At 37.8% G+C, this 27,708-nt stretch overlaps 1 protein-coding gene across 6 annotated transcripts in view; it reads right to left on the bottom strand.

Moving 5' to 3' along the window:
* The window catches only part of plxnb3 (plexin B3), a 77,431-nt gene that overhangs the window by 5,894 nt on the left and 43,829 nt on the right, over positions 1-27,708 (bottom strand). For all 6 annotated transcript variants that reach the window (XM_082189124.1, XM_082189126.1, XM_082189125.1 and 3 more), the window contains exons 3-30: positions 25,161-25,340; positions 22,999-23,127; positions 22,572-22,672; positions 21,705-21,837; positions 20,264-20,423; positions 19,561-19,669; positions 18,558-18,666; positions 17,526-17,651; positions 17,179-17,295; positions 16,870-16,960; positions 15,657-15,823; positions 13,251-13,402; positions 12,878-13,144; positions 10,164-10,337; positions 9,934-10,078; positions 9,451-9,687; positions 8,190-8,348; positions 6,872-7,020; positions 6,631-6,731; positions 5,845-6,062; positions 5,192-5,370; positions 4,529-4,595; positions 3,516-3,662; positions 3,260-3,419; positions 3,066-3,169; positions 1,417-1,498; positions 1,102-1,268; positions 781-941 (exon numbers count right to left, since the gene is read on the bottom strand). In XM_082189124.1, the coding sequence (XP_082045250.1) occupies positions 781-941; positions 1,102-1,268; positions 1,417-1,498; positions 3,066-3,169; positions 3,260-3,419; positions 3,516-3,662; positions 4,529-4,595; positions 5,192-5,370; positions 5,845-6,062; positions 6,631-6,731; positions 6,872-7,020; positions 8,190-8,348; positions 9,451-9,687; positions 9,934-10,078; positions 10,164-10,337; positions 12,878-13,144; positions 13,251-13,402; positions 15,657-15,823; positions 16,870-16,960; positions 17,179-17,295; positions 17,526-17,651; positions 18,558-18,666; positions 19,561-19,669; positions 20,264-20,423; positions 21,705-21,837; positions 22,572-22,672; positions 22,999-23,127; positions 25,161-25,340 (4,091 nt within the window). The remainder of the gene's footprint in view (positions 1-780; positions 942-1,101; positions 1,269-1,416; positions 1,499-3,065; positions 3,170-3,259; positions 3,420-3,515; positions 3,663-4,528; positions 4,596-5,191; positions 5,371-5,844; positions 6,063-6,630; positions 6,732-6,871; positions 7,021-8,189; positions 8,349-9,450; positions 9,688-9,933; positions 10,079-10,163; positions 10,338-12,877; positions 13,145-13,250; positions 13,403-15,656; positions 15,824-16,869; positions 16,961-17,178; positions 17,296-17,525; positions 17,652-18,557; positions 18,667-19,560; positions 19,670-20,263; positions 20,424-21,704; positions 21,838-22,571; positions 22,673-22,998; positions 23,128-25,160; positions 25,341-27,708) is intronic.

The raw sequence follows: 27,708 nt of genomic DNA, 5'->3' as shown, positions 1-27,708 counted from the left end.
GAACCGTTCCGCGCCGAGTCGAACCGTACCGAGCCGAACCGAGCCGTACCATGCAGTGGAAAAGCAAAGCGAGCCGAACCGTTCCGCGCCGAGTCGAACCGTACCGAGCCGAACCGAGCCGTACCATGCAGTGGAAAAGCAAAGCGAGCCGAACCGTTCCGCGCCGAGTCGAACCGTACCGAGCCGTACCATGCAGTGGAAAAGCGCCATACGAGTCATTCAGACCAGTTTGAGAACCGCTTTCACTGAAAAGAACCCATTCAAAGGAAAGATTCCATCGGAAATCAGACATCAACATGTCTTGCGAGGATGTTTTATTCTACAATAGTAATATTTAGTCAATAAAATAGATTAGATTAGAGCAACAAGAATTTTTTTTGCATTTGTACTTCATGAAATGGATGAAAAATGGATTTCCTCTCCTACTGTATTGACCAATGAATATCCATCACTTTACCAGTAAATCAAGATTACAGGATAAAGATTAAAAACTATTTTATAGACGTTTTTTTGAGAAAATACAACAATTATACAAAAAAACACATTCAGTATAAAACTCCCAATACTTTTCTAGACCTGAAAACCCCATTTCCAAATTCCCTGAATTTCCCAGTTTTTCAATAACCATAGAATGACAAAATGAATGTCTTAAAAAAAACTAACAATCAAGTAAATCAAAAATATGTCCTCTTCAAATGTCATATTTAATCTAAATTCCTGAGCTGTACAGCTCAAAACCCTTAATTAAATAGTTTTATAGATGTAGACAGTTATGCCGACCTGTTTGTTTTCCAGATGTGAACGGTCTCTGGGTCATCGATGCCGTGTTTCTCTGCCATGTCGTCCAGGAAGTCAAAGAAGAACCTGACGGCGATGGGTGGAGGCCGTTTCGTACTCAGTATGGCTACAAAGACATCATCTACAAACTTCTGCAGCGTGCCCTGAAGATACACATTTACAAACACAGAGCAGCTTTCAATCACACTGACAGTCAGCAGCAGAAGACAGATCTCACGCAAACATAAGCAGCGGCAGGATCCGTTTGAAGTGTTTTTGTGTATGCCGTTTTAAAGATGACTCAATCACAAACATCCCACTTACCTTCATTGAAAGCAGTCGTGTAAGGTAGATCTCAGGAATGGCTTTTGCCCGCTCTCTCTCTCTCATGCTGCTCTTCCTGTGTTTGGGGATCTCGGCATCTTCGCTCGGCTTCACCAGATGCCATAGCCGAAGGCCTTCCTCCTCCTCTCCCTCCAGCATTGGAGTTTCTACAGCAATTGCAAGGAGCAGACCAGATATCAATACGAAATATATCATTTTTGCTCTCAGATGGTGAGTAACGCAGTGAATAAAGTGTAAAATAAAGTGAAGTGATAAAAAGTTTATTTTTTATTGACCAAAAAGTATTCAACTTACTCTCTCCAGTCTGGTAGACCTGATTTACTCCAAGAGAACTCTGGGAACGAGGGATGAGAGCGACGGTGGCCCCGTCAGGTACCTGAGGAAACAAGAGGAAAGAGAGAGACTTAGAGCTAAATCAAGTCAACCAACCAACTCACAAAATCAACCAATCAATTAACAAAATCAACCAACCAACTCTCAAAAATCAGCCATCCAAATCAAAACATCCAACAATCTCACAAAATCAACCAGTCAACTTACAAATCAACCAACTCACAAAATTAACCAGTCAACTTACAAATCAACCAACTCACAAAATTAACCAGTCAACTTACAAATCAACCAACTCACAAAATTAACCAGTCAACTTACAAATCAACCAACTCACAAAATCAACCAGTCAACTTACAAATCAACCAACCAACTCACAACATTAACCAGTCAACTTACAAAATGAACCAGTCAACTTACAAAATTAACTAGTCAACTCACAAAATTAACCATTCAACTTACAAAAGTAACCAGTCAACTCACAAAATTAACCAGTCAACTTACAAATCAACCAACTCACAAAATTAACCAGTCAACTTACAAAATTAACCAGTCAACTTGCAAAATTAACCAGTCAACTTGCTAAATTAACCAGTCAACTTACAAATCAACCAACCAACTCACAAAATCAACCAGTCAACTTACAAATCAACCAACCAACTCACAAAATTAACCAGTCAACTTACAAAATTAACCAGTCAACTTACAAAATTAACCAGTCAACTTACAAAATTAACCAGTCAACTTACAAAATTAACCAGTCAACTTACAAAATTAACCAGTCAACTTACAAAATTAACCAGTCAACTTACAAAATTAACCAGTCAACTTACAAATCAACCAACCAACTCACAAAATCAACCAGTCAACTTACAAATCAACCAACCAACTCACAAAATTAACCAGTCAACTTACAAAATTAACCAGTCAACTCACAAAATTAACCAGTCAACTTACAAATCAACCAACCAACTCACAAAATTAACCAGTGAACTTACAAAATTAACCAACCAAACTCATAAAATCAACAGACTGACTCAAAATATCAACCAACCCTCAGGTTACGTTTACTCGACAACGATATGCTTAAAACTGAGAAGATTTTCCTTTGAGTTTTCCGCGTACAGACGACTCCGTTGTCAAAACGATCCCCATTCACATGGATCCGCGAAAAAGACAAAAAAAAACTGTATTCTGCTGCCAGGCCATTAGATGGCGATGAGACACTATAGACTGAACACGTAATATGCATGTGCATGATGTCATCGTCTTCAGAGATTCGCGTTTTTGTTGTTTATACGGAGACCGTTTTCAAAAACGTGCACTTTGAAACCCGTTTTCAAAAGTTTGTGTTTTCAGGCACCCAAAACACAGCTGTCGTGTAAATGAACAGCCAAAATACATAATTTTAACATTTTTAGTTGAAAATGGTGTAGTGTAAACAGCCCCTCAGAATCAACCAACCAACCAACCAGACAATCAATCTACCTACAAAGAAACAAGTCAACCATCCCACTAACCAATTAGCCAACCAACCAGCCAATTAACTAATCAGCCGACCCACATTCAACCAACCAATTAATAATCAACCAATTAATCTGAATGAACTATACCTTGTAGTGCTGTAAAGTGTTAATCCGTTTCCAACGACCCTGAACGATGCCTGTGACATCATCATCAGACAGAGTCAGGTGACCTGCCTGGCCAGATCGCCACTCTGAAGGAACACAATATGCAAAACATGAAGCTTTTACAAATAAACCAAACATAGTAGTGACTAGTCTAGATGTATCTACCAAAGCCGTACCAAGGTCCAGTGAGTCTGCGGCTGGTCTCTGGGAGAATGGCGCTCCTTTATAAATCTGGTCCAGGATTTTGTCTTTAACCTGAGTGATGGTGTCAGTGTCCAGAACTTTAACAGGGCAGGGCTGGACCTCGACACCACTCTTCACCAGCACTGTCAGAGTCTGAGATGGGAAACACAAACTCTTGTCTTATTCGATTTATTCATTTAGGAGATTGGTTTTGTGCAGCATTGAGATGGAAGTATTACAGAGACACACCACAGCGCAGTAGTCGATGTCCTCTCTGAGCAGGTGGCTGTCGTTGAGAGTGCGTTTGGCTTTTCCCGTCACTGCATCCACTGGTCCTTTATCTACCTGGTATTTAATAGCCCTGTACAACTTATACAGAGGCTCACCAGCAACCTCCTGCACAAACACACACACACACACATTTACATGCATTAGCAATTGCATTTATGTCTGTCACAATAAATCTTGAAGATGAAGTTTTATGAGGAGATGTTTTATTAAAACCATAACCCATGAGAAGTCTAATGTTAAGGCCCCAATATACTTCAAGTGAAAAAGAACAAACTGGTGAGACGTCTTTTAGAACAAAATCAGACCAAAACAAAGTCAATTTTGCGTTCGTTTCGGGAGTTTGAAACAGCCTTCAAACTCTTGGCTGGTAAACACCTTCGAACTACCATTGGTCTGTGGCGATTACATAAGGGTGGGTGTGGCTCTGAGGCTCCGCCTTCTTTGACGTGGAAATCTCCGGTTTATTTCTTCTGTTCAGGAAAGAGTGCAGCACATATTTACATTTTCATCTAAACACCGCTTTTATCATTGTGGGTGGCGTCGGGATGTTTGCTAACAGTATAAACGCTGCAAAGGGATTTCAAACTTCTTTTTTACCCCGAGCGAAGAAAGAAAAAGAACTTCGCTGCGAGTATATTGGGGCCTTTACAGTGATTTTACCACAGATAAGATACAAAGCAGACCTCTGTGAACATGGTAAACAGCAACAGCAATTAAGTAAAAGACATCTAAGAAAAATAATAATTTATTATTATAATATTATATATAATAAAAAAAATATAACAATAATATATTATTTATTAAAATCTTGTGAAAAATAAAAATACATATTAAATGTTTTTGTCACAAGAAATAGATTTTAATTAAATAATAATACTACAAATCTATAAAAGTATAAATATAAAAACTTTGATTATTCACTATCAATCAATGCAAATGCATAGAATTGAAGCCATCACATGCTCTGATACCTTGAGGAAAGAGTAGAGACAGATGGACATCCAGTTGGTCAGCATCTTTTCCACAACCGTCTCAGTCCTACAGATGACAACACGCGCGTTATATCACTTCAGATTAGATTTACTATAATCAGATCAGGATGGATCAGACCAATTGTTTTTTTTCTTGTTTGTAACAAACACATGATGTATTCTTTTGAAATTGGAACCTTGTTACATTATTTCTGTTGGGAGTAAAATAAACATGAATAAATGCAGATAATTTAAACTAGTAGTCTTATTAGTCTACTTATTATTACTTATTGAATATTATTGATGTGTTCTTGAAAACATACACAAAGCTACAATACAGCATAACTAAATTACATTTTTGAATTACCACCTGCTTTGTGGGAAAACAGAAGGTCAAAAAGGAACAAAATAAATTATATAATATAATAGGAAAATTATACATTAATTTATTGATCTGAATTTCTATAAATATTTTTGAGCATACAACATTGGGATCTCAGTGACTCCAAACATAAAGATAGTAAATATCAATGCCAAGGTCACGCATATGATTCAAAGAACTCTTATTCTGATAAAATGTGTGCTTTGAATGCATTAAGTTGTTCTGGGTAAAATAACAATAATAAATGTATGCCAAATAAATAAAAGGTGAATGTGCAATACCTGCGCAGCATGAGTTTGGGGTTCTTGGCCACATACTGCTGAACTAGATCCCCCAGTAAGGTCTTCATAACATCAGTGAAGTATTCCAGCTTATCATGAAGGGCCATCGTGAGAAGAGACGCAATGTAACCTCTGTCCCTCTGTGAGAAACTCTGCTGTGCCTCCAGAGTATGGATGAACTAGAGGAACCCAGAGGAGAGTTTACCAGATGTTCCCTACAAGAGCATACTAGTTTGACCAATTTCAATCAAACAGTTCGAGCTTTCAAAAAACTGCACTCGTAAACATCAACAAAGCCTCAGACTACTGAGATGGATAAATATTTAAAATGCTGAAGTTCAGCTCTGAAGTTTCTTCACTGCAGCCTGACAGTTTGGCAGTTTAGATGCAGATAAAGCATCAAGAAAAGAAGATAGCGACTGAGAACTCTCTGTGCTAAACAGGCATCCAGCTGCATTAATGCAAATTGAATATTACATTTGCTTTCTTTTTCATCCTTTGTTTAGTCTTTGAGGTGAAATCATGGCTCCAAAAACAGCCACTGATGCACTTAAATACGCCAGCGGCATAAACACTGTAATTACACTCAGCTTTCTTTTCCTCTACAGGAAGCTGGAGCCGAACTGACAGCACAAACAAGGCACTTCACTGACCCGTATAAGGAAGAGTCTGTTGTTGAGCAGGTTGTTGAGCTGACCCAGGCCCTGCTCCACCGTCTGCCTACGGAAATCAGGCAAATCCAGATTCTGACTCAGTGGCGCACCCTTCTGGCCGGGGAAGAAAACACGCTCTGCATATGTGCGGTAATCCAGAAACGGGATACCAGGACCACCAACGTCACTGCTCAGATCCATCATCTCCGTCATCAGATCTGGAGGGCAGGAAACAGCTCGTTTAAAAGGGTGGATGGCAGAACATCGATAACAATATCATTTTTCATTTTTCATATTTCAATAAACAATTACAAACCATGGTAACCACATTGTGTTTCCAAACACCATGGTATTTACTATTACTATAATAATGAAATAAAAATGATAAAGATTATGAAAGCTGTTTATGAAAGCCCTGTGTGAAGATTATTTATTATATATAGTAATCTACACACAGGGTAAACACATTTTACTTATATTTTAAAATAATTATATAAATATTTACTTGAGATAGATAGATAGATAGATAGATAGATAGATAGATAGATAGATAGATAGATAGATAGATAGAAATAAACATGTACACTGAATAATGTATAGAAAATGTCAATTAGCCACTGAAAAGTTTCTTAGAAGATTTTTTTTAACTAACAAGGCATCATAAATCATCATCTCAAAATATCAGCAGTTTATTCAGCCTCACTGGTACTTTTAGTCTATGACTAATGGCTTCCATGGTATATTATAGTAAGGGCAAACTGTATGGATGAAAAAGTCCTGTCATACCAGTGAACTCTTTCCTGCACTGGTCTCCAACATTTATCTCCAGAGTCTCCAGCTGCACCAGAACCTTTTTATAATCTCTCAGAGCCTGTTTACTCTTCCGCCTTTACAAACAGAAAAGCAAACACAGGGTAAGAGCACGACCGCTAACAAATGGATACCATTAGAATTCTTCCTGAGTGCTGGATTTGAGTTCATGGCTCATCGCCATGACAACAAGCTCACAAGGGTGAGTTCACTCTACCTGTACATGAGAATGATGACCAGCACGATGAGAACCACCACCGCGGCCCCCGCTGCCAGGCCGATCTGAGCCGCCAGAGGCACCGGTGAGTGTAAATCGTTGTCGTACTGCACCCGACCCAAGTCAAACGCCAAGTTTCCCATTAACACCTGAGTGAGACACACACACACACACACACATAAATGTTAGCATGTGATGGCAAAATAAAGACACAATCCTAAGCAGGTGTGATAAGACACAGCGTGAAGCAATAAATTACATCTATTTAATCAAGACGGGTTCCAGGCCACAGTCGGTAGTAAAAACCTCATTTTCACAGCAGAGACAAATACATAAACCACTCAAGACAGACCTAACATGGTTGTTTAGTGATGATATATGCCTCCGAAGAAGACAAGCCAATATGATTTCAACTTAATGTATTTTAAAGTCATGATTTTAATACGTTTTTCCACAACGCTTCATCCAGTAGAAAGAGTTAGGGAAGCACAAAGTCAAAATTCTGGCTGATAAGCCAATAATAATTGTTCTATTATGGCCAATAATGATATTAAATCGAAATATTAAATTAAATTAAATTATATTTCTCTGTTTTATTTATTATTATATTTATTATTATAATAAATAAATATTTTTTTATTTAAATATAATAAATATAATATAATATAAATATAATTTATAAATATAAAATAAATATAATATAAAAATATAATAAATATTTATTTATTATAATAATTATTTTATTTATTAACAAATAATGTATACATTAAAAAAACTCAAATCAATTGTTTTAAAAGTGAATTTGATTTGAATTACAATGCATTGAAATCATTTACATTAAAATGAGTATAAAAATGGATTAATTTGGATATGTGCAAAAATGTACATTTAACAGTGTTACTTTTGATGTTTTTAAAGTTTAACTTTTAAATAAACAGCAATGGTAATCTAATAATAGATGATATTAACATGCACAATTGAATATCCAAAATAAACCAATACGTTAAAATCTCGAATTCCCAATTGAAAAACACTTCAAAAAACAAGTCTGCTAAAAAGTGCCTCTGTCAAACATCACACATTTTCTAATTGGCTCTGATTTGATCACTTCATGCAGCACTTCACGTTCTGTGCGGATATAAAAACTGATGCTCAAAACTTGTCATGTTACACCAACACAATGTTTGTCTGACTAAAACTACGACACCCAAACTGTATTTGGCAATTGCACCAGAATAAAAATAACCTTTTGGTAACATTTAAAAAAAAAACACATGTGCACTGAAACAACTACAGAAGTCACTGGATTCAGACTGACCGTAAGCTTGGGTAAGTCATCGTCGTCCAGGGCGAGAGGCTGTTCCTCAGGTGGTTCGCAGTACAGGTGCGTGTTATCCAGAGTCTTGACGTCACATTCTTCCTTCCCCAGCCGGGCCAGAACTTCCTCTCTGCTCATGGCCAGTGTCAGTCCCTTTCCCTTCAGAGACAAAACACACATCCTCAGTCACTTCAACTAAATTACAACTGCTTTGGTGCAAAACAACAGGGTTATTATAGTTAACAAAAAATGAATATTAAAATAATTTTTGTTAATTGAAATAAAACTATTTATGCTATTGCCCCTATTATGCTATTTTAAAGGTCCCTAATTTTGTTTTGGAGGTCTCTTATAATAGGTGTACATGCATCCAAGGACAACAAACAAATCTTTCTCATAATATACATACGGTTTGATCAAGGATCTAGTCTCTAAACTCCTTACCGCCATCCTACTCTGCTCTGATTGGTCAGCTGGCCAAGTGTGTTGTGAATGGTCGACAACTTACGGCACACGTCAGAAACTAAACGACTAATATCATATCTGAGTTTCAGCTCTAGAGGCTTCCATAGCACTTGTATACACTGTTATATGAACAGTAACGATGGCATTGTTTTTTCCACCCGAGTCTTCATCCTTTTGAAGTGCCAAGTGGATTTGCTTCCGCAGCCCAGAAAACAGCATCTTCTTGACATATCGACAACACAAACCAAACTCTTCCAGTCTCAGATACAACTACAGTGTTTAAGGGTCAAAGTAGACATTGTTCAAGGGCAGCCTATGAAAACCACAGGCTGGCATTATGCAAATGTGTTGCAAACCTAGGAAGGATTGTGCAGGAAGTAAGATTGGAATTACTGTCCAGAATTGGTTCTTTCTTATGGGAAACAATAATTTCATTTTTTGTGCACTTTGCAGACCTTTTACATTCACAAACAGCTCCATTACACAATACATGAAAGAAATATCTGAAAAAAGCATAATAGGGGCAATTTAAAGTAAAGTACACAAAAATCAGAAATGTTTCCTTTTGAAACTAACTGAAATAAGTTGAAGCACTGTAATTACAAATTGGAATTGAATAAAATGAAAATAAATTAAGCCTAAATAATAATATATATAAAAAAAAAACGTATAAAAAGGACAAAAAACACAACAAAATAAATGAAAACAAACACTATAAAAAAAAAAGTTAACTCAAAAACTATAATAGTGCTAAAATAATACTGGTTGACCCTAAATGATACAGAAATGCATGCACCTCTACTGCCAGGACTCCTCCAGGTTTGAATCGGATGGCTGATCCTTGGGATTCACTGTTGAGCTGGAATAAGTCTGGGTTTGGATGGTACGTGAACGGCTTGTTCTTGATGGTGTGAAAGTCGATGTGCACATTGTCCATCTCGAACCACACTCGCACGATCCTGGATTTCGATGGCACCTCTGGGCTCTTGCACATCATTTGCTCCGAGGAAACGTTGGTGCACAAATTCTGACTCTGAAGACAGAAAGAAACATATGCACTTCTGCACTTCCGAGAACATTTTCTCTCACGGGCTTGGAGAGTTAAAGTGTTCAGATTTAGTCAAGTAAATGATTAAACCATCTCTGAATAAATATTTGAACCTCTGAGAATGAATCAAATGTATGAGTCCTGTTTGCATTAATTTTGAAAACAAATTCTGTGTTTGACATGTAAAATTGGTTGAAGCAATGTGTGAAATGAGTTTCCAGACTGTTTTACCATAACCAAGAGACTCCTGGCAGAAACATGGGCGTATCGACGTCTTCTGACTTCAAAACTCTCTCTAGGCTCATAAGAGACTGACATCTTCGGGTGCTGAACGACATTTAGGTTTTGGCCGGTCACGTATATAACACGTCCACCCCTAAATTGAAATGAAATCGTTAGAGGAATACAGTCTTCATGATGCAGATGAAGGATGCATAAGAGTAGGACTTGAGCGCACGCACCCGTAGAAACTCTCGGTAGGTGTTGCATCAATAATCACTGGGTCGTCCATATAGCTGAAAAGGACACTATCCAAAATCCTCTCTGCTTTTCCAAACACAACTTTGAGTGGCACTTTTCCAGTTTGGTTTGAGTGACTGGTGCGACAAATCAGCCTTGTGTCACTCACTTCATTGCTTATGGGGGGGAAAAAACAGAGAGAAGACTTAGTGTTCACACTTGTAGTTCGGTCCAGACCAAAATAAAAAAACATTTAGTCATGGCCTGCTAAGCGTTCACATTGGCATTTTAACACCAAACCTAAAGATACTGAACCTAAAGGGGTAGGGATATGTTCACAACCTGATTGGTTGGCTTTTATTATGTATATTACGCAACGGAACTTACCGAACATCCAAAACAATGCTGTGTGCTGGGCTAAATGCTCTCGCTGTATGTGTATAGCCTACATATGATGGTATTTTGACCAGCTGAGAACTCATAAACAGCTTATAAAATGTGTAAAGGAGTCAAACCAACAAAGATCTGCTAGGAGGAGACGCGGTTCTGATGCTTGTACCAAACAGTGATGCTTCAACATTATGTTCTTTCTAAAAACAAATATTCTTGAGCATTCTGTCGTTTTTAGGGTCGCATCTTGTGACACCATATCCTTTTTTTGGTTCGTTTACATGTCTTTGGTCCATATTGTGTAGGGGTGCGCCGATCCGATATTCGGTATCGGTATTAGTCCGATACTGGCCAAAATCACTGGATCGGATATTGCATGAATCGCGGGAGTATAACCCGATCCGATACGATCACGTCCCTTAGTCCTAAATTGTCATACAAATGCTTAACAACACCTGAGAGACATGCCGTAAAGAGAGATGAGCAACACGCGTCACGCAGCGTTGCCAGATTTTCACATACAAATCCCGTCCAATTGCTTCTTAAAAATAGCCAATCGCGTTTCGGGGTGGGAGAGACCGCGGACTTGGCAACACTGGCATCACGTGAACGGTAGCTAGAGGTGAGTGAGGTAAGCCCTCTCAGCAATTAAGTTATCATGTCAGCTGTGTGGAGTTATTTAAAATAAGACGCGATACGTTCATAATTAATAAACTACAGAACAGCGCGAGCAGGAAGCGGCGCGCCTCACGCGGGCACGGCTTATGCTCCGAGAACGGATTACTGCACTAGTGATATAAAACGCATCTTCCCCATGAACAACACAAAGTAAATACACTCGCACGTAACACACACACACACACACAGGTCTGTTAACTTAAGCAATACTTTTAATAAGGTAGTCTAATATTTTTCTGACTAACAAATTACTGACACAGTAAAGGGTAGATTTAAATAAATAAAAACGAAATTTAAATAAAGAAAAACGAAATTTAATTAAAGAAAAAAACGAATTTAAATAAAGAAAAACGTAATTAAGTTAAATTAAAAATGAGATTAATTTAGATTGATAATAAGGGGTAAAAAGCTTAATACATTTTGTTTCTATTGTTCTATTTTCCACAATGTCAAAGCAACGCAGCTTAACCCAAAATACAAGCTCGCAGGCATGCACTTCTGTCCTTACAAACTCCGCTGTTCTGCGCTCTAGCCAGAGAATACTACCGTTGCAGGAACACTTTAGTAGGCCAACTCAAGAAGCATCAAATAACGAGGTTGGGTTCCTTCAACTGTCCATCCTATTAAAAATGGCTAGGCCTTATAAGATAGTTGTAAAAAAGAGTTCTCGGAGCATATAAGCCCTGCCCGCGTGAGGCGCGCCGCTTCCCACTCGCGCTGTTCTGTAGTTTATTCAAAGTTTATTCATTCTGAACGTGTCTCGTCTCGTGTGTCTATCTATATTTCGTCAGATTTTATAGTGTTGAACATATTCAAGCGCGAATGAGAACCATTTCGAGGGGGATGCCAGGTGTAAAAAAAATAAATAAAAAAAAACGAATATTCGAATGTCAAATTCTCAAATCGAATACCAACCCACCGAACGAATATTCGAATAGTCGGGTACAGCCCTATGACTACATAAGAGTTTTGTGTTACATCCAGTTTTTGGCACTGGAATTATAATTTTTGTTTTATTTGCACAGTTGCACTTTAAATTTCATTAATTGAATGGTGCTGAATAATTAAAAATGCTGCTACAAGTTCTGTTTAAAAATTGTTTTAATAAAAATTAAGCAGCAGTATTGCACAACTGAGTCATGTTGTGGGCTACTTATATAGAACATTTATTGCACTGTTTGAGCATGATGCTTTTTAGATGGCTAGGTTAAGCAGTGCATCCTCCTGACAAATGTGTTATTAACAGCTTAATTAAGAAAAAAATATATGGTATTGTATCGGTATCGACAGATACTCAATTGTGTGTTATCGGTATCGGTATCGGACATGAAAAAGTGGTATCGAGCCACCCCTAATATTGTGTTCATATTTCAGTCGAACTGCACCAGAGTTTGTTCGGAAGCGGACCGAGATGCATCTTTTCAGTGTTCTTGGTCCACTTGTTTGGTGTCACCAGGGTTCGGATAGCAGCGTTCACACTTATTCAAATGAACCGCACTAACAGAGCAATCGCACCAGAGTTCATTTTAATCGAACCAAACATGCCAAGTGTGAACACACCCTTAGATAAATGCAACTTGCAGCATCATTTCAGTAAATTACATTTACATTTTCCATCAATAAACAGATAAAAGATATTGGCACTCACATACGACAAGGCTTTGAGCCCAGGAACGCCTGCAGGCCAGTGATTTGGTCACTCTTTTGTTCTGTTCTTTGTCCCGTCAGGAGCTGCGACCCGTGCACCGTTAGTGTCGTGCCCCCAGCCAAGGGCCCTTTTCTGGGCACAATCATGCTCAGCTGTGGGTTCTGATATGAGAACGTCTGCTGGGACTCTCCTTTCTCTGAACCTCTGACGGTGATGATGACCGGTCCGGCTGTGACATTTGCACTGGCCTGGAGCTCACACACAATGCTGAAAAAAAAGAAGAAAAAAAATTATTATGCACATATGAATTTTGACGGCAATTTCTCATTTTATTTGATGCACTAAAACAGTCATTTTAAGAGAGGCGTTGTACCTGGTGGAAATGCGATAGGCCTCAGGCAGAAGTCTACAGCTGACCCCTGCCACCGTCACTCCTGCCTGGACGTCCTGGAAGTTCTGGCCTAGGTTCGATCCCTGGATCGTCAGCAGTATGCCGCCCTCTAGAGGACCGGTCAGTGGCTCCACCTGTACACAGATATAAAGTCAATAATTGCAGAGAGTAGTTTGACAAAATGACCTCTTTAACATTTAAAGGTGCAGTAAGTGATTTCTGTGAAACCAAGCAAAGCTTTTTAAAGCAAAGCAAAATAATGTAATCGCAAAAAATAAAGCAAAGATGACGAACGAATGACAGGGTATACACATACACAAGAGTATACACAAGCAAGAGTTGGTTGTTAGTCACCAGCAGCACAGCAGCTCCAGACAAACACTGACACTCAAAACTGTCCTGTTACTATAGCAAACATTACAACAACAGCATAACCAATGTTATTCAAGTATGGAGCAGAAACAAAGCAACCTCTGTGCCCACTGTCTAGCCTCTCCCCAGCGCTGGGAAGCTTTTCTAAAATTAACCTAAAGCTCTTGCCTGATCATAACCCTTCTTTTCCCAGTGACCTTTTCTCTTTTGTAATGTCTGTTATGGCAATTCATTTTACTTCATGTAATGTATGTGCTTGCATGACAACAGATAATAGTTTAGTGGAAAATTACTATGTGCTGTGTCCAAATGTGAGCTGAAGATGTCTTTGCAATAAAAGGTGTTACATGTCTACTCGACATCCTGCCATTTTGAAACAGTTCCTCTTCAAGAGAATAAGACATGGTATAGATGTTCTTCCTGAATTAACATAACAGGAAAACAACAGAGTGATGTGTGAGTGACGTCATCACTTGCCCTTCGCAGCAGAAAACTCTGATGTCTGTATGTGAATGGCCTTCTTGCAAGAATAAAGTACTTCAAAGACAAATGGGTTTGGTTTTCATCGAAGTCTCACCACTAAATAGATCATTTCTGCAACATCTCTCTTTCTATAGTCTTTCTTCAGTTCAAATCTTGCTCTTGCTCACTCTCTCTCCTCCCCCATCAAGAGTGGACACGCCCCCTAATGTTGATTGGCTACAATTGTGTTGTGGTGCTCAGGCTGATCCACTTTCAACAGCGTTTCTCAGAAATTGCTTACTGCACCTTTAATTGAACTTTTTCTAAATTCAATTCACACGTAAAAAACACACAGAGTGTCCTTTATAAATGTATTTAGAGACCAAAATTAACACCCACCAAGTGTCGCATGTGACTAATAATTGGTTTGCAAAAAATCAGTACAATGATAATTATTTAGGAACTGGTGAAATAATAATAGGTTGGACTGGCAGAGCAACAACAATTGTTTGATCCATGCAGTGTTTTAATCTTTCTATGTGAGCCAAAATTTGTTTTTTGATTCTCTACGCCAGGAATATGAGATCCAGTCTTTTAACCAGATCAGAAGATATCCGTTTTGTCGGAAACCCAAAACCAGTTAGCACTGTATTTTGTATTCTGTATTAACATCAGCCCGAGATGTTGACAGAGGAAAGCAAGGAAGAGTAGAAACAGGAGACAAAGTGATGATAAAAATGAGCAGGGTTTATTGAATAATCTCAGTGGTTTATGTTTAAATGCTCAGTTGGACTTCATCTGACCAGCACAAATCCAACCATTGTTGTTATATCAAACTGCTTCACATTATTCCATAAAACCTTTCAAATGGAGACATTTTACTCTTACTCTTAAAGACAATTATTACATTAAACCCCAAAATCTTAAGATTAACCAACAATAATAATTCATATATAAACATAATATATAAAATGTATATATAAAAATATAATCTATATATAATATACAAATGACAAATAATTAAATGACAAATTATATAAAAGATTAAATGACTGAATTTAAATGATTGAATAAATGGTTTATTATAAATGCTAATAAAATAACTGAAGCAAATTGAGAAATTAAAACAACACAAATGCATGGTTGTGTATGCATTCTTGAAGCTACACACACAGATTGCTACTGAACGCTCAAACTAGATCTTTAGATCATTCAACACAAACTTTGCACTTATTTAAAGATCAGTGACTATGGTGACAGCTTTTGCCTTCACACTGACATTTATGCATTCAGGAGATGCTTTTATCCAAAGGTATTCGTTTTAACAATTCATGCATTCCCTAGAAATCAAACCCATGACTTGCGAAAGCTGATAGACTGACAGGTTTATGATTATGCAAATTACTAAATTAACTGTGGTGTTTGCTGCAATGAATAAATATAAATGAATTGGCAACAAGATACATCTTTAAGGAAATAGCAAAACCATGGTTGATGATAAAACATTTCTCAATTCACCCACATAATTTAATTCTGGACCATGCATACGTGTACCTCAGTAATTAGAGGGGGAGGACAGGTGTCCATTGTTCCACTGGTGCAGGATTGGTTATACACACAGCCGGGAGTTTCATCGGCACACCACACACACCCATAATTGGCCGCGACCGCACGGCACTGGCTGCAGTCGGACTGTCCCACTGAGCAGTCGTACAGCTGCACTGTTACACAGTCACACACACACTATCACTGTGAGCTCACAATCAACAGATACAAAACACTTACAAGCTGCATCAATGACTCAATTGTTGTTCTTGTCCTAACTAAACAAGTGGAATCTTATCAAAGGACAGAGTCTTCTAGCATGTACACAACATGATCCATCCCTGATAAAATCCTAGATAATTAATGACAATCATTTGTACAAATTTATAAATAATAATAATTTTATATATTATTCATATATATATATATATATATATATATATATATATATATATATATGAATAATATATGAATTATATATATGAATTATATATAAAATAATTATTCATATATTGTATACATATGTATATATACATTTGTAAAAAATTAGTCATTAATTATCTAAGCTTATATATAGATATAGATAAATAGATATAGATAGATAGATAGATATAGATAGATAGATAGATAGATAGATATAGATATAGATAGAGATGATAGATAGATAGATAGATAGATAGATAGATAGATAGATAGATAGATAGAGATAGATAGAGATAGATAGATAGATAGATAGATATAGATAAATAGATATAGAAAGATAGATATAGATAGATAAATATAGATAGATAGATAGATAGATATAGATATAGATATAGATAGAGATGATAGATAGATAGATAGATAGATAGATAGAGATAGATAGAGATGATAGATAGATAGATAGATAGATAGATAGATAGATAGAGATAGATAGATATATATATATATATATAGATATAGATAGATAGATAGATATAGATAGATAGATAGATAGATAGATAGATAGATAGATATCGATAGATAGATATAGATATATAGTATTATAAAATAGAATCATATAAAATTAGTATAAGTATATTCTAAATTTGATCTATTTTTATTTATAAATAATATATTTTTTACAATTTCTGTTTTTTTGTTTTTAAGTTATGCAAATAAGTAAGTACATTGTTTAGAAACAAGAGAGTTAATTTGATAATTTTTGAGGATGTTCATTGACTGAAATGATCATGGTACTCACAGCGGAGATGTGGAGCTGAATCTATACGCTGCGTCCCCCGTTGCAGGTATACAGGAGCGGAATATTCAAACTGCTTTCCTGAGTACCCAAACTACACACAGACACACAAAATCAATGTATAATCAGCCAGGTGCATGCAGACAAATTATGTGTGGCACCATAAACAAATCCATGTTTAAATTGCTGTGTTTTTCTGGCTGGTGTCATAAATTACAGCTATTATCAGTGCAGACGTCACACACAAGTCTATATTAACCGCAGCGGCTATATCCGATGCTGTGTTGAATAAATGGGCGCAATTAATATCACCTGATGAGCGGCGCACTTGAACACATGCGTCCCCGTCTCTTTGCTGCGGTCCAACGTGGCCCGCAAACTCAGCTCCTGGCCTTCGATGACCAGCATGCACTTGTAATCTTCCTCATCCTGTTCAGAATATCACACGGTATGTCACACAATCAAACGCTAATCACGAGAGGTCTCTAAACCCCCCTTTCCTCATTCCAGATGCATTATCATAAATGAGTTCACCCAGACCCTCCTGAACACCCGGGAATAATGGCCTTTTAAAATGCACAGCCATGAAACGTCAAGGCCAGCATATTGGCTCAGGCACAATGGATGGAGTGAAATGATAAATGGCAGATGAGCATCACCTCAAAAATGTCCAGGTTTTTGCCCTGTAGAGAGAGCTCGGTGTCAAAGCCAACAGGAACCAGAGGGGAGCTCTGCAGGGCCCAGACGCAGGGGCAAGAGTCGGGCCCGCGGGGCGTTGACTGCTCCTGTTCACACACACACACACACACACACACACACACACACACACACACACACACACACACACACACACACACACACACACACACACACACACACACACACACACACAAAATAAGTGTTTCACTGAGGGCAAAGGTGACCTGCACCTACTTCTTTGAAAGTGACATGAGGGTTGGTTAGATTGGTTTTCAGTTTAATGCAAATGATCAGCGGAAGGTGCAATTTGATTGGATGGAGCAAATTTAGACATGACTGCATGATTTCGGCCACAGCGTTTTAGACAAACATGATAATTTTGAAAACAATAATCTAGCAAGTTAGTCAACAGACTAGAGATAAAAATAGTTTTTGGAAGATCACAAAACACGTGTTTTTTTAAGACCAAGTCACCACACAGTTTAAAAAAAAGTAATAATAATAACAACAACATTCAGCAATATTATTAATTTGACTGCACTGACACTATTAGACGAGAACTGAGCTGGATTATGACATCACTGTCTTCTGCAGAGCTGCTTCAATGAATTGAACTCATTTCAAAATGGATGACCTTTACACAGTTATTGTGTGGCATGTGGTGACTGACACCAATAGACAGGATTGATGGGTAAGATAGATAGATATACAGGATAGATAGACAGGATAGATAGACAGTCTGTTAGAGATAGTCTGATTGATGGATAGATGGACACTATACTTCAAGGTATTTAAAGAAAACCATGAAAGCATGTCCCATAAAAACATGGTACTTTTTAGAAATGTTTTGGATATGTTCCTGTTGATGACCTCCACGCATAATAATAACAATAATCATTTATTTTGACCTTTGACCAAACAGGTTGTGACCCCGTGGACTGTCTGTAAGTGGTTATGAAATGGTAAACCCTTGGGGGAGGGCGAACACTTACTCTGCTGTTATAGATGATGTGCTGAGGGGGGCAGTTCTTATCATGAGTGCAGCGCTCATCCTTCACACACCAGTGACACGGCCACACACTGCTAACACACGCCATGCACCTGCAGCAGATCACATGTGATATGATGAATGTGTCATCAGAGGACAGCCAGTATGTGTGGTCATATAATATTCATATTAAATACTAGTACATTTATAATGCAAGTCAAAGTTTTTTGCACTAAACATAGTCGTATTTTATATTTTCACTAATTTTCCACACTCTCTAGCCACGACCAATTTAGAATTAAGCCCATTAAGTCATGAAAACATTTCACCCCCCCCCCCCTCGCCCTCAGAAAAACAACAACATTTTGCATAAAAAATAAGGACAACAAATGACTCGAATACAAATGCTTTTCATTTAAATTAGCATAAAATTAAAAGCAGCATGACAAATATTATCATGATGTAAAAGTGCTTTAAATTCTAAAAGTCATTTTTTGAATAATGAGAATTACTTTTTTTTTTGCATTATAGTCATGAAAATGTATTTGCTTAATTGCCAAGAAAAAGTAATTTGAAGTTAGCTTCATTTTTTTTAAGCAAAACATAATTACTCATTTGTTTATTACAGGTTGTTTGAGATTCACATAAACAGGTAGTTTTTGCAAGTTCAGCTTAAAGACCTTTATGATTGGCTTTCATCACTCAATCTCATTTAGTAGGACGTATCAAGTCACTAAATATTAAAAAGGTATTGATATATAAACATTTCAATGAGCTTGTGAGTGTGATGTAAAAACGGCAAAGATTTCTAAACATTTTTGCAAGTTAGTTACTGTAAAAGTGGAGTGTTGTGCACAAGCATGTCTACATAGTTCATCCAACTACTTAAAAAGAAAATGCTGTTTTTTAACAATACATGTATTTAAATTCGTTCACGGTGTGTTATGCATGTGTGGGTTTATTTACAAGTGGGCCAGAGCATGAACTTTGTGTGCACGTGTCCTTACGGTGAAGTAGCGTTGAGCCGTCCGACTGCTTTACAGTCATAAAAGGTGATATTTGCGTGCGAGATGGTCACGTCTCCAAACTTCAGTGCCATTCGAACAGATACGTGATCTACAAATAAACAGATTCATGTAAAATATCAGCAAAGCAAATGACATAATAACCAGTAATAATTCAAAGTTCCTTTTTTTCCCTAGAATTTTCAGCTTGAAATGCGATTAAGTGATATTCAATATTTAACATGGATTTAACCATCCCTGTACAGTAAATACTGTTGATCTACTGTATACTCTAGAGAGGCGCACAATGCATTGTCAGGATCTCAGAACTGTTTGCCTAAAAGCTTTAGTACAGAGTCCTGGCAGATTGATATTTTCTAGTTGCACAAAAGATAAGCTAAAACCCTACGTCAAAATAATCCCTGTAACCCAGATTCAACGTCAGTAAAATCAACAGGAGTATCTTTCACTTTCGGCAAATCGTTGCATATTTACAACATGCAAGCAAACATATTCTAAGAAGCTAGTTATCTCTGAATGTGCTTGTGCTCTTAGAAATCATGATAGCTAGTTTCAGATTACCAAGAATAAAAAAAAAATGCACACTCTCTTGAAAAGAAATGGTTTGGGTTTCATTCCCCTAGCTCAACAGTTGGTTGCTGGGATAAAACCGTCTTGGCAATGCGATCGCGTCAGCGTGGCTCACCGTTGCCTGGTGGACTCGGGGGGAGCTGCTCTGGTGCTGGTGATTGACATGTGATTCTGTTCTCCATGACAACGGCAGGCTGAGCAGCCAAACTCCCAAAAGCGCAAGATAGAGACTCATCCTTTGACAAGACTGGCAACTGTAGAACTGTGAAAGAGACCTTGAAAGCACAGAAGAAAAAAAAAATAGATCAGATATTTAAATGGCCATTTTAAGAGTGTGCAAGGCCATGCTTGCTCTTAAGAATACTAATAGGAGATATTGTCAATACTTTTGTTTGGATGCTGGTGCAAAGTTTTCAGGCTTTGTAATCGTCTGAGAGTCCTGCATAAGCAACCAGTCAGAACTGTTCCTGACCCCTTACAAGAATGTTATTGTGCAATTGAAGTCCTTGAGCGCAGCTTTCTGTCTTGTATTGACGCATTTACTACTGGAGTAAGTCAGCTTTTATTTTATTTTTATTAAATAAATAAATCACCTTAGTCAATTGATTTTAGTTTACATCACAGTTATGAACATGATTTGTTACTTGCTATTTGTAGATAGAGGCAATTAGTCACATGATCATTTAGAAATCATTCTAATATATGGGGATATTTTGGGGATATTTAATCTAATTTTATCAATCAATAAATTCCTCTTGAAACAAACTTTGTTGTATTATTTTAATTTAATACTGTGAAGCTGCTTTGATACAATCTGTATTGTGAAAAGCGCTATACAAATAAACTTGACTTGACTTAATATGCTGATTTGCTGCTCAAGAAACATTTCTAGCTATTTTCAATGTTGAAAATATTTTTGTGGAAACCATTCATTTTTTTCCGGATTCTTTGATGAATAGAAAGTTCAAAAGAACAATGCTTATTTATAACAGAAATCGTTTGTAACATAATACAAGTCTTTACTGATCATCCTATAAATATATACACATATACATATATATATATATATATATATATATATATATATATATATATATACACACACATATATATATACACACACATATATATACACACACACAGTCAACACACACATACATACATATGGATGTGACAAATATTCTGTGAGAAATAGTTTGTCTATCCACAACAAAAGCAAAAACGCTCTAATGAGGCACAATATATTTAAAATACTGTTATGAGATTTAAAATATTGTTATGAGAAGCAGGACTTTGGAACAATGAGATTTCACCATAAACCCAAGTGTATTTTGTATATTGCAGCCTTTTTCAGAATAAAAAAAACCTGATAAAAATGGAAGAGACAGCTTTAATTGCTTTCTGCTATCACATCATGCCTGGTTAGCCACAGTGTTACATGACGGTCAGGGAGTCAATTCCTGTCTAAGTGGGCGTTTCTTGGCTAAAATAGGCTGCAATGAAGACCACACAGACTAAAATGTGACAGGAGAGTGGGAGGTGATCTGGGAATGTACCCGTGTCTGTTCTTCTCTGCTTTGGATGGAGGGTTGTAGACTCTCTATAGACACACACTGGCGCTCATGACCGTAACTCCAGATCCAGTGGTGCAGCTGAGCATGCCGTGCGCAATCCATCTTCCGCGTGCATCTGATACACACACAGACACACACAATGAGATAAGGGTCAGTTGAGAGTTACAGCTAAATTGAATAAACTGAAGAGTCCTCTCAGAGATTAGATTGAGAAAAGTAAAACACAAAAATGACCCGCACCCCTCATGTAGTTCTGACACCATTATTTTGTCACAATATCGGATCTTCTGTTTCTTATTTAACAAAAATGGATTGTGATTTATGACGTCACATATAATAAAAAAAATCCTTCTAAAGAAATCCGATAGCTTTGTGTGAGAACAGACTAAATTTTAAGACGATTTTGCCTGAAAACTTGCCTAAACACGATAAGATGCATGAGATTTGAGAGCAGAGAGAATGATTATTTGTGAATTAGCATTTATTTTAAACAGATTCTTTTGTATTTACTGTCACTATTTATTTCTTCCAAAAACGTCCTTCTTACTGACCTCAAACTTTTGAATGGTAGTGTAGTATTACATCTTAGTCTGATAATGATCCCTAGAATAATCCCCAAACAAAAAGGGTTGCATAAACAGCCCAACATAGTTGAACCGGTAACACAGCTGCTGTTCTGTGGAAGCAGAAGTCGTTGAAGAAATTATGAATATCAAAAATGATCTATGGAAATGGTCGACATATGATTAAATGTGCTGTTTATGTAAAACGAGAGGTGCGGCCTGATGGGAAGGGAGTGTTGAAAGAGCAGGCAGTGATGTGTAACAGTAATCAGGTGAGCTCAAGTACCTGCCCTCCAGCGAACACCAGCCGCAGTAGGGATCTCGATTAGACAGACAGGAGTGGCAGTCTAAATGCTTCTCACACTGAGCTACATGGAGCTTTGTAACCTGAAACACACACACACACACAAATCAGAGGCCCTGAGCACCGTTCTTGCATTGCAAACTGATAAAATGCAAGAGAACGCAACTTTTGCATGAGAGAACAGTGTAAAAAAGAATCTCCAATTCTGATTGGCTGCCAAGACGATTCCACTGGCAATTACTTGACAATGCAAGAAACAAAACCAGACTTTCATCTTGAGAAAAAAAATCTGTCATTCAAATGATGTTTGTCAAAGTAAATGTGTAATCTCTCCCTTTAGAGCGTGCATGTAACAGATGCTGTTTGTTTCAGTTGCTGGCAGTTGAAAGAAGCCGTTTGTCTCTCATACCTTTCTTTCAGTCAATACGTAGACGTTCTGTTTGGTGGAGTCCAACAGCAGGTCGGCGTTAATGGGACTCTCTGCATCCACCTCCACGGTGTCATATTTGGTACCGGTACCATTTGCATGCAGGAACAACTGCAAAAAAATAAAATGCACATGAAGTCTGATTGCTTATAAAAGTAATAGCACAACTTTCTACAACTAGCCACATGATTTAAAGTTACCACAAAATCAAAATGGACAATTCTTATTTTTAATGGAATATTGCAATAAATTATTTATCAGAGCAATTGATCAATGATCCAATCAATTCCCGATAGACAAAATAAAGTTCTGCCCTTCATTTTTCTTGTTTGAGAAGCAGTTTCACTGTTAAATGTCACAATAGAGAAGAAACGACTATTGCGATTTTCATTTCATGCCGACTTTAAAGAATCATGTCTGTAGGACAAATGCTGCATGGCGAATTATGTGCTAAAGTTGAATGCTTACAATTAGTTTTATTCAAAAGTATGAACAAAAGCATACATGTGCATATACAGAAGACGCACACATTGGCCACAAAGCTCAGGTGAATTGCAATCTCAGCAGGCCGGTGTGGTTTTCAGCATCTTGCAGGCAGGAGAAGTGAGACCGTAGGCTGTCTGTGAGAAGTTTTGCCTGAGGAGATATCTGGGCGGTAAACAAGCTGCTGTTTCAGAGTTTCGCTGTTAATATTTCATACAGCACCGGAGGGGATTGAGGGATGAAAAACTCCAAGCGGCGCTGCCACCACCCCTATCAGCCGACCCAGAGCACGCCGCATGTGACCGGCTCCCCTGAGATTGGTTCTCCCCAAGGCGCTTGCAATAAGCATTCAGAACATGTCCTCTCATGCTGATGAGGCAGCCACTCGCATTCAGACACACACACGCACACTCCCTTTTATAAGCACACACAATCACACCAGCTCCAGGCCAGACTGGGCCAATCACGAGCTGTAAATACCCCACATTCTCGATTGAAAGTGGGCAAAATTGGCAGATCAAAACATATCTGTCCCTAAAACCAAACAAAAAAATACACCGGGATGCAGAAAACTGAGTTTATTTCCCAAGACTGAATGAATACGTTGCACGAGGATCTTCTGCCTGAAGGATCTTAAAGAAATAGTTAATCCAAAAAAGAAAGATTTGATCATTATTTACTAATTCTCTTGCACTTCATTTCAAGTCTTCTGAAGACTATAGTTATTTAAGTTCAACGCTACTTCACTGCCATTTCAGAGCGTCGCCGGAAGGGAAGAGATTTTCAGTGAAAAATGTAGCTCCTTTTAATCTTGTTGAAATATAAAGCATAAGTTGTACAGACCTCTTTTATGGGGCTTTTTGGGTCAGAAAACCTCTGTGTGAAGATTCTTCAAAATGTTGTTGTGTTCCACAGAAGAAAGTAATACAGGCTTTGGAACAATGAGTTCTGCGTAATTGAAACCAAATCCTAGCGTGCCAAGAATAAGAGTTGCTCATCATGTGTTTCTTTTCACCTTCCATGACTCATGAACTAATTCTACACTGTTCCACCTCTAAGAGCGCAGGAGCTTAAGACATGCATGCACTCTCTTGTCCAATTGCCTTAAATAGCAGCTGAACACCAAACGCAACAGTTCAAGCTAACTTTATGTCTTATGTTTTTCTGCTTTGAAAGGTAATCTTTAAATACACTGTCTCAGTTCTAGTGGCCTTCAACTGCAGGACTCATATAAAGGACACAATGCATACCAAAAACTGTTTCTCATCCAATTTTTGCAGCAAGGACATGCTATCATACCCTCCCAAACTTTATCCTGATAAATAATGTAACACACACTAGCTGAACTCTGACTGAACTAACCGATTTTAATAACATAATATTACCATGCTGTAGGCTGGTTGGCTCATTACTGGCAAGTTAGTGCTTAATGACAGATTATGATTACTCCATGTGTTTGTTTTTCAATGAAGAAGTCTTTTCTTTAATGATGGTAAACAGTCTTTAAAATGCAGTTGTTCATGCTGAGTTTTCCCATTATGCTTCAGTGATTTGTGATTTGTGCTGCTAACACAAAATTGCAGGTTTAGTTCCTGCAAAACGTGATACAAGATGAAAAATAGCATGTTATATGGCCAGTAATAAATAGCAGTGAGTCATACCTTGTGTAGCTTCCCGCTTTTGTCTCCTAGCAGTACTATGGTGTGGCCGACCTCAGTTGCGGTGGTGACGGCAGTGATAGGAGGAGTCCAGGTGAAAGCGGCCGAGGCGTCGAGAGCAATGGCACTGGCGATGGGACTGGGCGTGTGTTCACCTCCGCATGGGTACTCGGTCAGAGAGTCCTGCACGACCCAGAAACATTACATTACCTACATCCATCACCAAAATATGTTCATCATTCACAGTTCATAATTATAGCAGATGGCGGGGAAGTTATTAGGAATGGGAATATTTGGGAATTCAATAGTTTTTCTCTCTCTCGCTGGCTCTCATCACGTTAAATTCAGGCTGCAACCTCACAATTTGGCAAAAACAAGATTTTTTGGCACTTTCGATCCAATAGTGGTTCAGCAATGGTGCATGAAAACACTGTCAGTACGGTTTTAGCACGGTGCTCTGTCTGCGTTAGTGGAAGAATGCAGGCTGTAAACGGAGCCAAATGTCATGAAGACCATTCAGTTCCGGAATATTTATACACATCACTTCTGAATAAGAACCCATTCTCGATTCACACCCATAAACTGATTATACGCCACTGCTGACAACTTTATTTAGTGCACAGAGGACTCTCTGTGACAGTAGGCAGAGGAATTTCTGCCTACCTTTATTGACAGTGACAGTAGGAAAGAAATTATTGAGATAGAATTGCAGTGTTCTTTCATTAAAACATTACTAATAGTGAAAAGTGTGGAAACTTGACACTTGGATCTTCAAAACCATTTGATTTAAATGCTTATGCTTGAATAGTTTTGTAGACTATTTTTAATTTAATAGATGGGTTTGACTGTATAGTGAAGGGAAAAGCTGCCAGCAAGTGCCCAGCATATATTACTTCTTCAATAATTGTAAAAACCATCCAAGGATGAAGCTCATTAATTTTGCCGAAAACTATTTTATGAAAAAAAAATTCATAGTTTTAATGATTTACTATTATTATCCTAAGATGCGGAACATAATCATAATAATAATAATAAAAGTAGGTATGTCCAAACATTTGACTGGTAGTTTACATGAAATGGCATGCAAGTTTCTAATACATGCAACTTGGCTGTACTTTAAATTCAGTCCAATGATACACAAACAGTTTAGGAATTAATGAATGTTAAATGTTTTGGAAATAATGAGGTTCGGGCTAATCACACAGACAGACAGCTGTGTGCCCCAATGCTTACAATACTGAGACAAGAACCCTGAGCGGCGACATTATAAACAATTAATATCCAAAATGCAAGTAGAATATTAAGTCTAAGCTCTAAAAACTGGGCAAGTACAAAGTTTCCAAAGTCAACTTTTAACATTTGGATAGTGCCAGAAACATCCTGTCCTTGCCATGTGCATAAAAATCAATACTAAAAAAGCTCAGCTGCTTTTATAATGATGTCTGTCAAACACAACCCATCATCTATCCATGGCTGGGAGTGATTTTTAGATGCACTCACTGGAGCCAGCCATGGGTCTGTGTGTCCTGACCTAATGCTATTCTAGAATTGCAGCTGTCAGTGGACGGACGGACACAATACCTCAGCTAACAGACCAAGGGGAGTGGCCACACGGGACAGTGGAACGGTGGCACGCAATTCAAGTCAAAGGAGGTCAAATACAGAAACACCAAACGCTTCTACTGGTTTGAAACAAGATAATAGCAGCCATTCTGCAATACTTCCTATGAATTATTGAGATGGCAATAACTGTTAAAATTGCAACATGAATATAATGACCTTAAAGTTAAAATGAAATAAGAACTAACCCCATTTACTTTTTTAATAACCCTTCCTGGACATTGTGTACAAAAGGAGAACTATCTTATTTCCATGCAATTTCATTCTAGTCTGTAGTTTCCATGCATTGCTGTACTATCTTTATAATTTCTAAGTCACACAGGTTTGAACATAAGCGTTTAAATTATTATGCACATGGTGACTTTCTAAAACTGATTTGATAATTACATAATATCAGCAATTGCAGATTTTAGCTGACTAGCAGACAGAAGTCATATATTAGACATTCTAGTGAACTGTACATCCCAAATGTGGTGACATTATTATTTCTTTGAGGTCATCGGTTCAGTGGGCTTCTGTGGGTGTTGGTCACTGGGGCAGTGAGCTCAGAGAGGATGTGGGTCAGCGAAACTCAAACCAGCTGCAGCGTTAAGCTGGATTTAACCACCTCCCAGAGGCTACACACATACACACTACTCCTTTTCATTCCCAAGCTCATACTAATACACACTACCCCCTTCCACGCAGCAAGAGACACATGAATTGAACATTAACCATTCTCCATTAGTCCACATACCTATTTTCCTCCTCCGAACAAAACCTCTTTAGATTTCGCTCTTAGAAACTCTCCAGCACTCATTTGTCACACTTAAAACAAACCATAAACTACACAAACCACTGTATACCCAAAATTACAGTTCACTAACTTGTTTTGTTATGCTAAATGGCCACTACATTACAGTTGCACAAACTAAAGATGGAAATATCTCTG

Source organism: Leuciscus leuciscus (assembly GCF_965113295.1).
Source record: "Leuciscus leuciscus genome assembly, chromosome: 13".
In the NCBI taxonomy this organism is placed as follows: Eukaryota; Metazoa; Chordata; class Actinopteri; order Cypriniformes; family Leuciscidae; genus Leuciscus; species Leuciscus leuciscus.
This window is presented reverse-complemented; position numbering and strand designations above follow the sequence as displayed.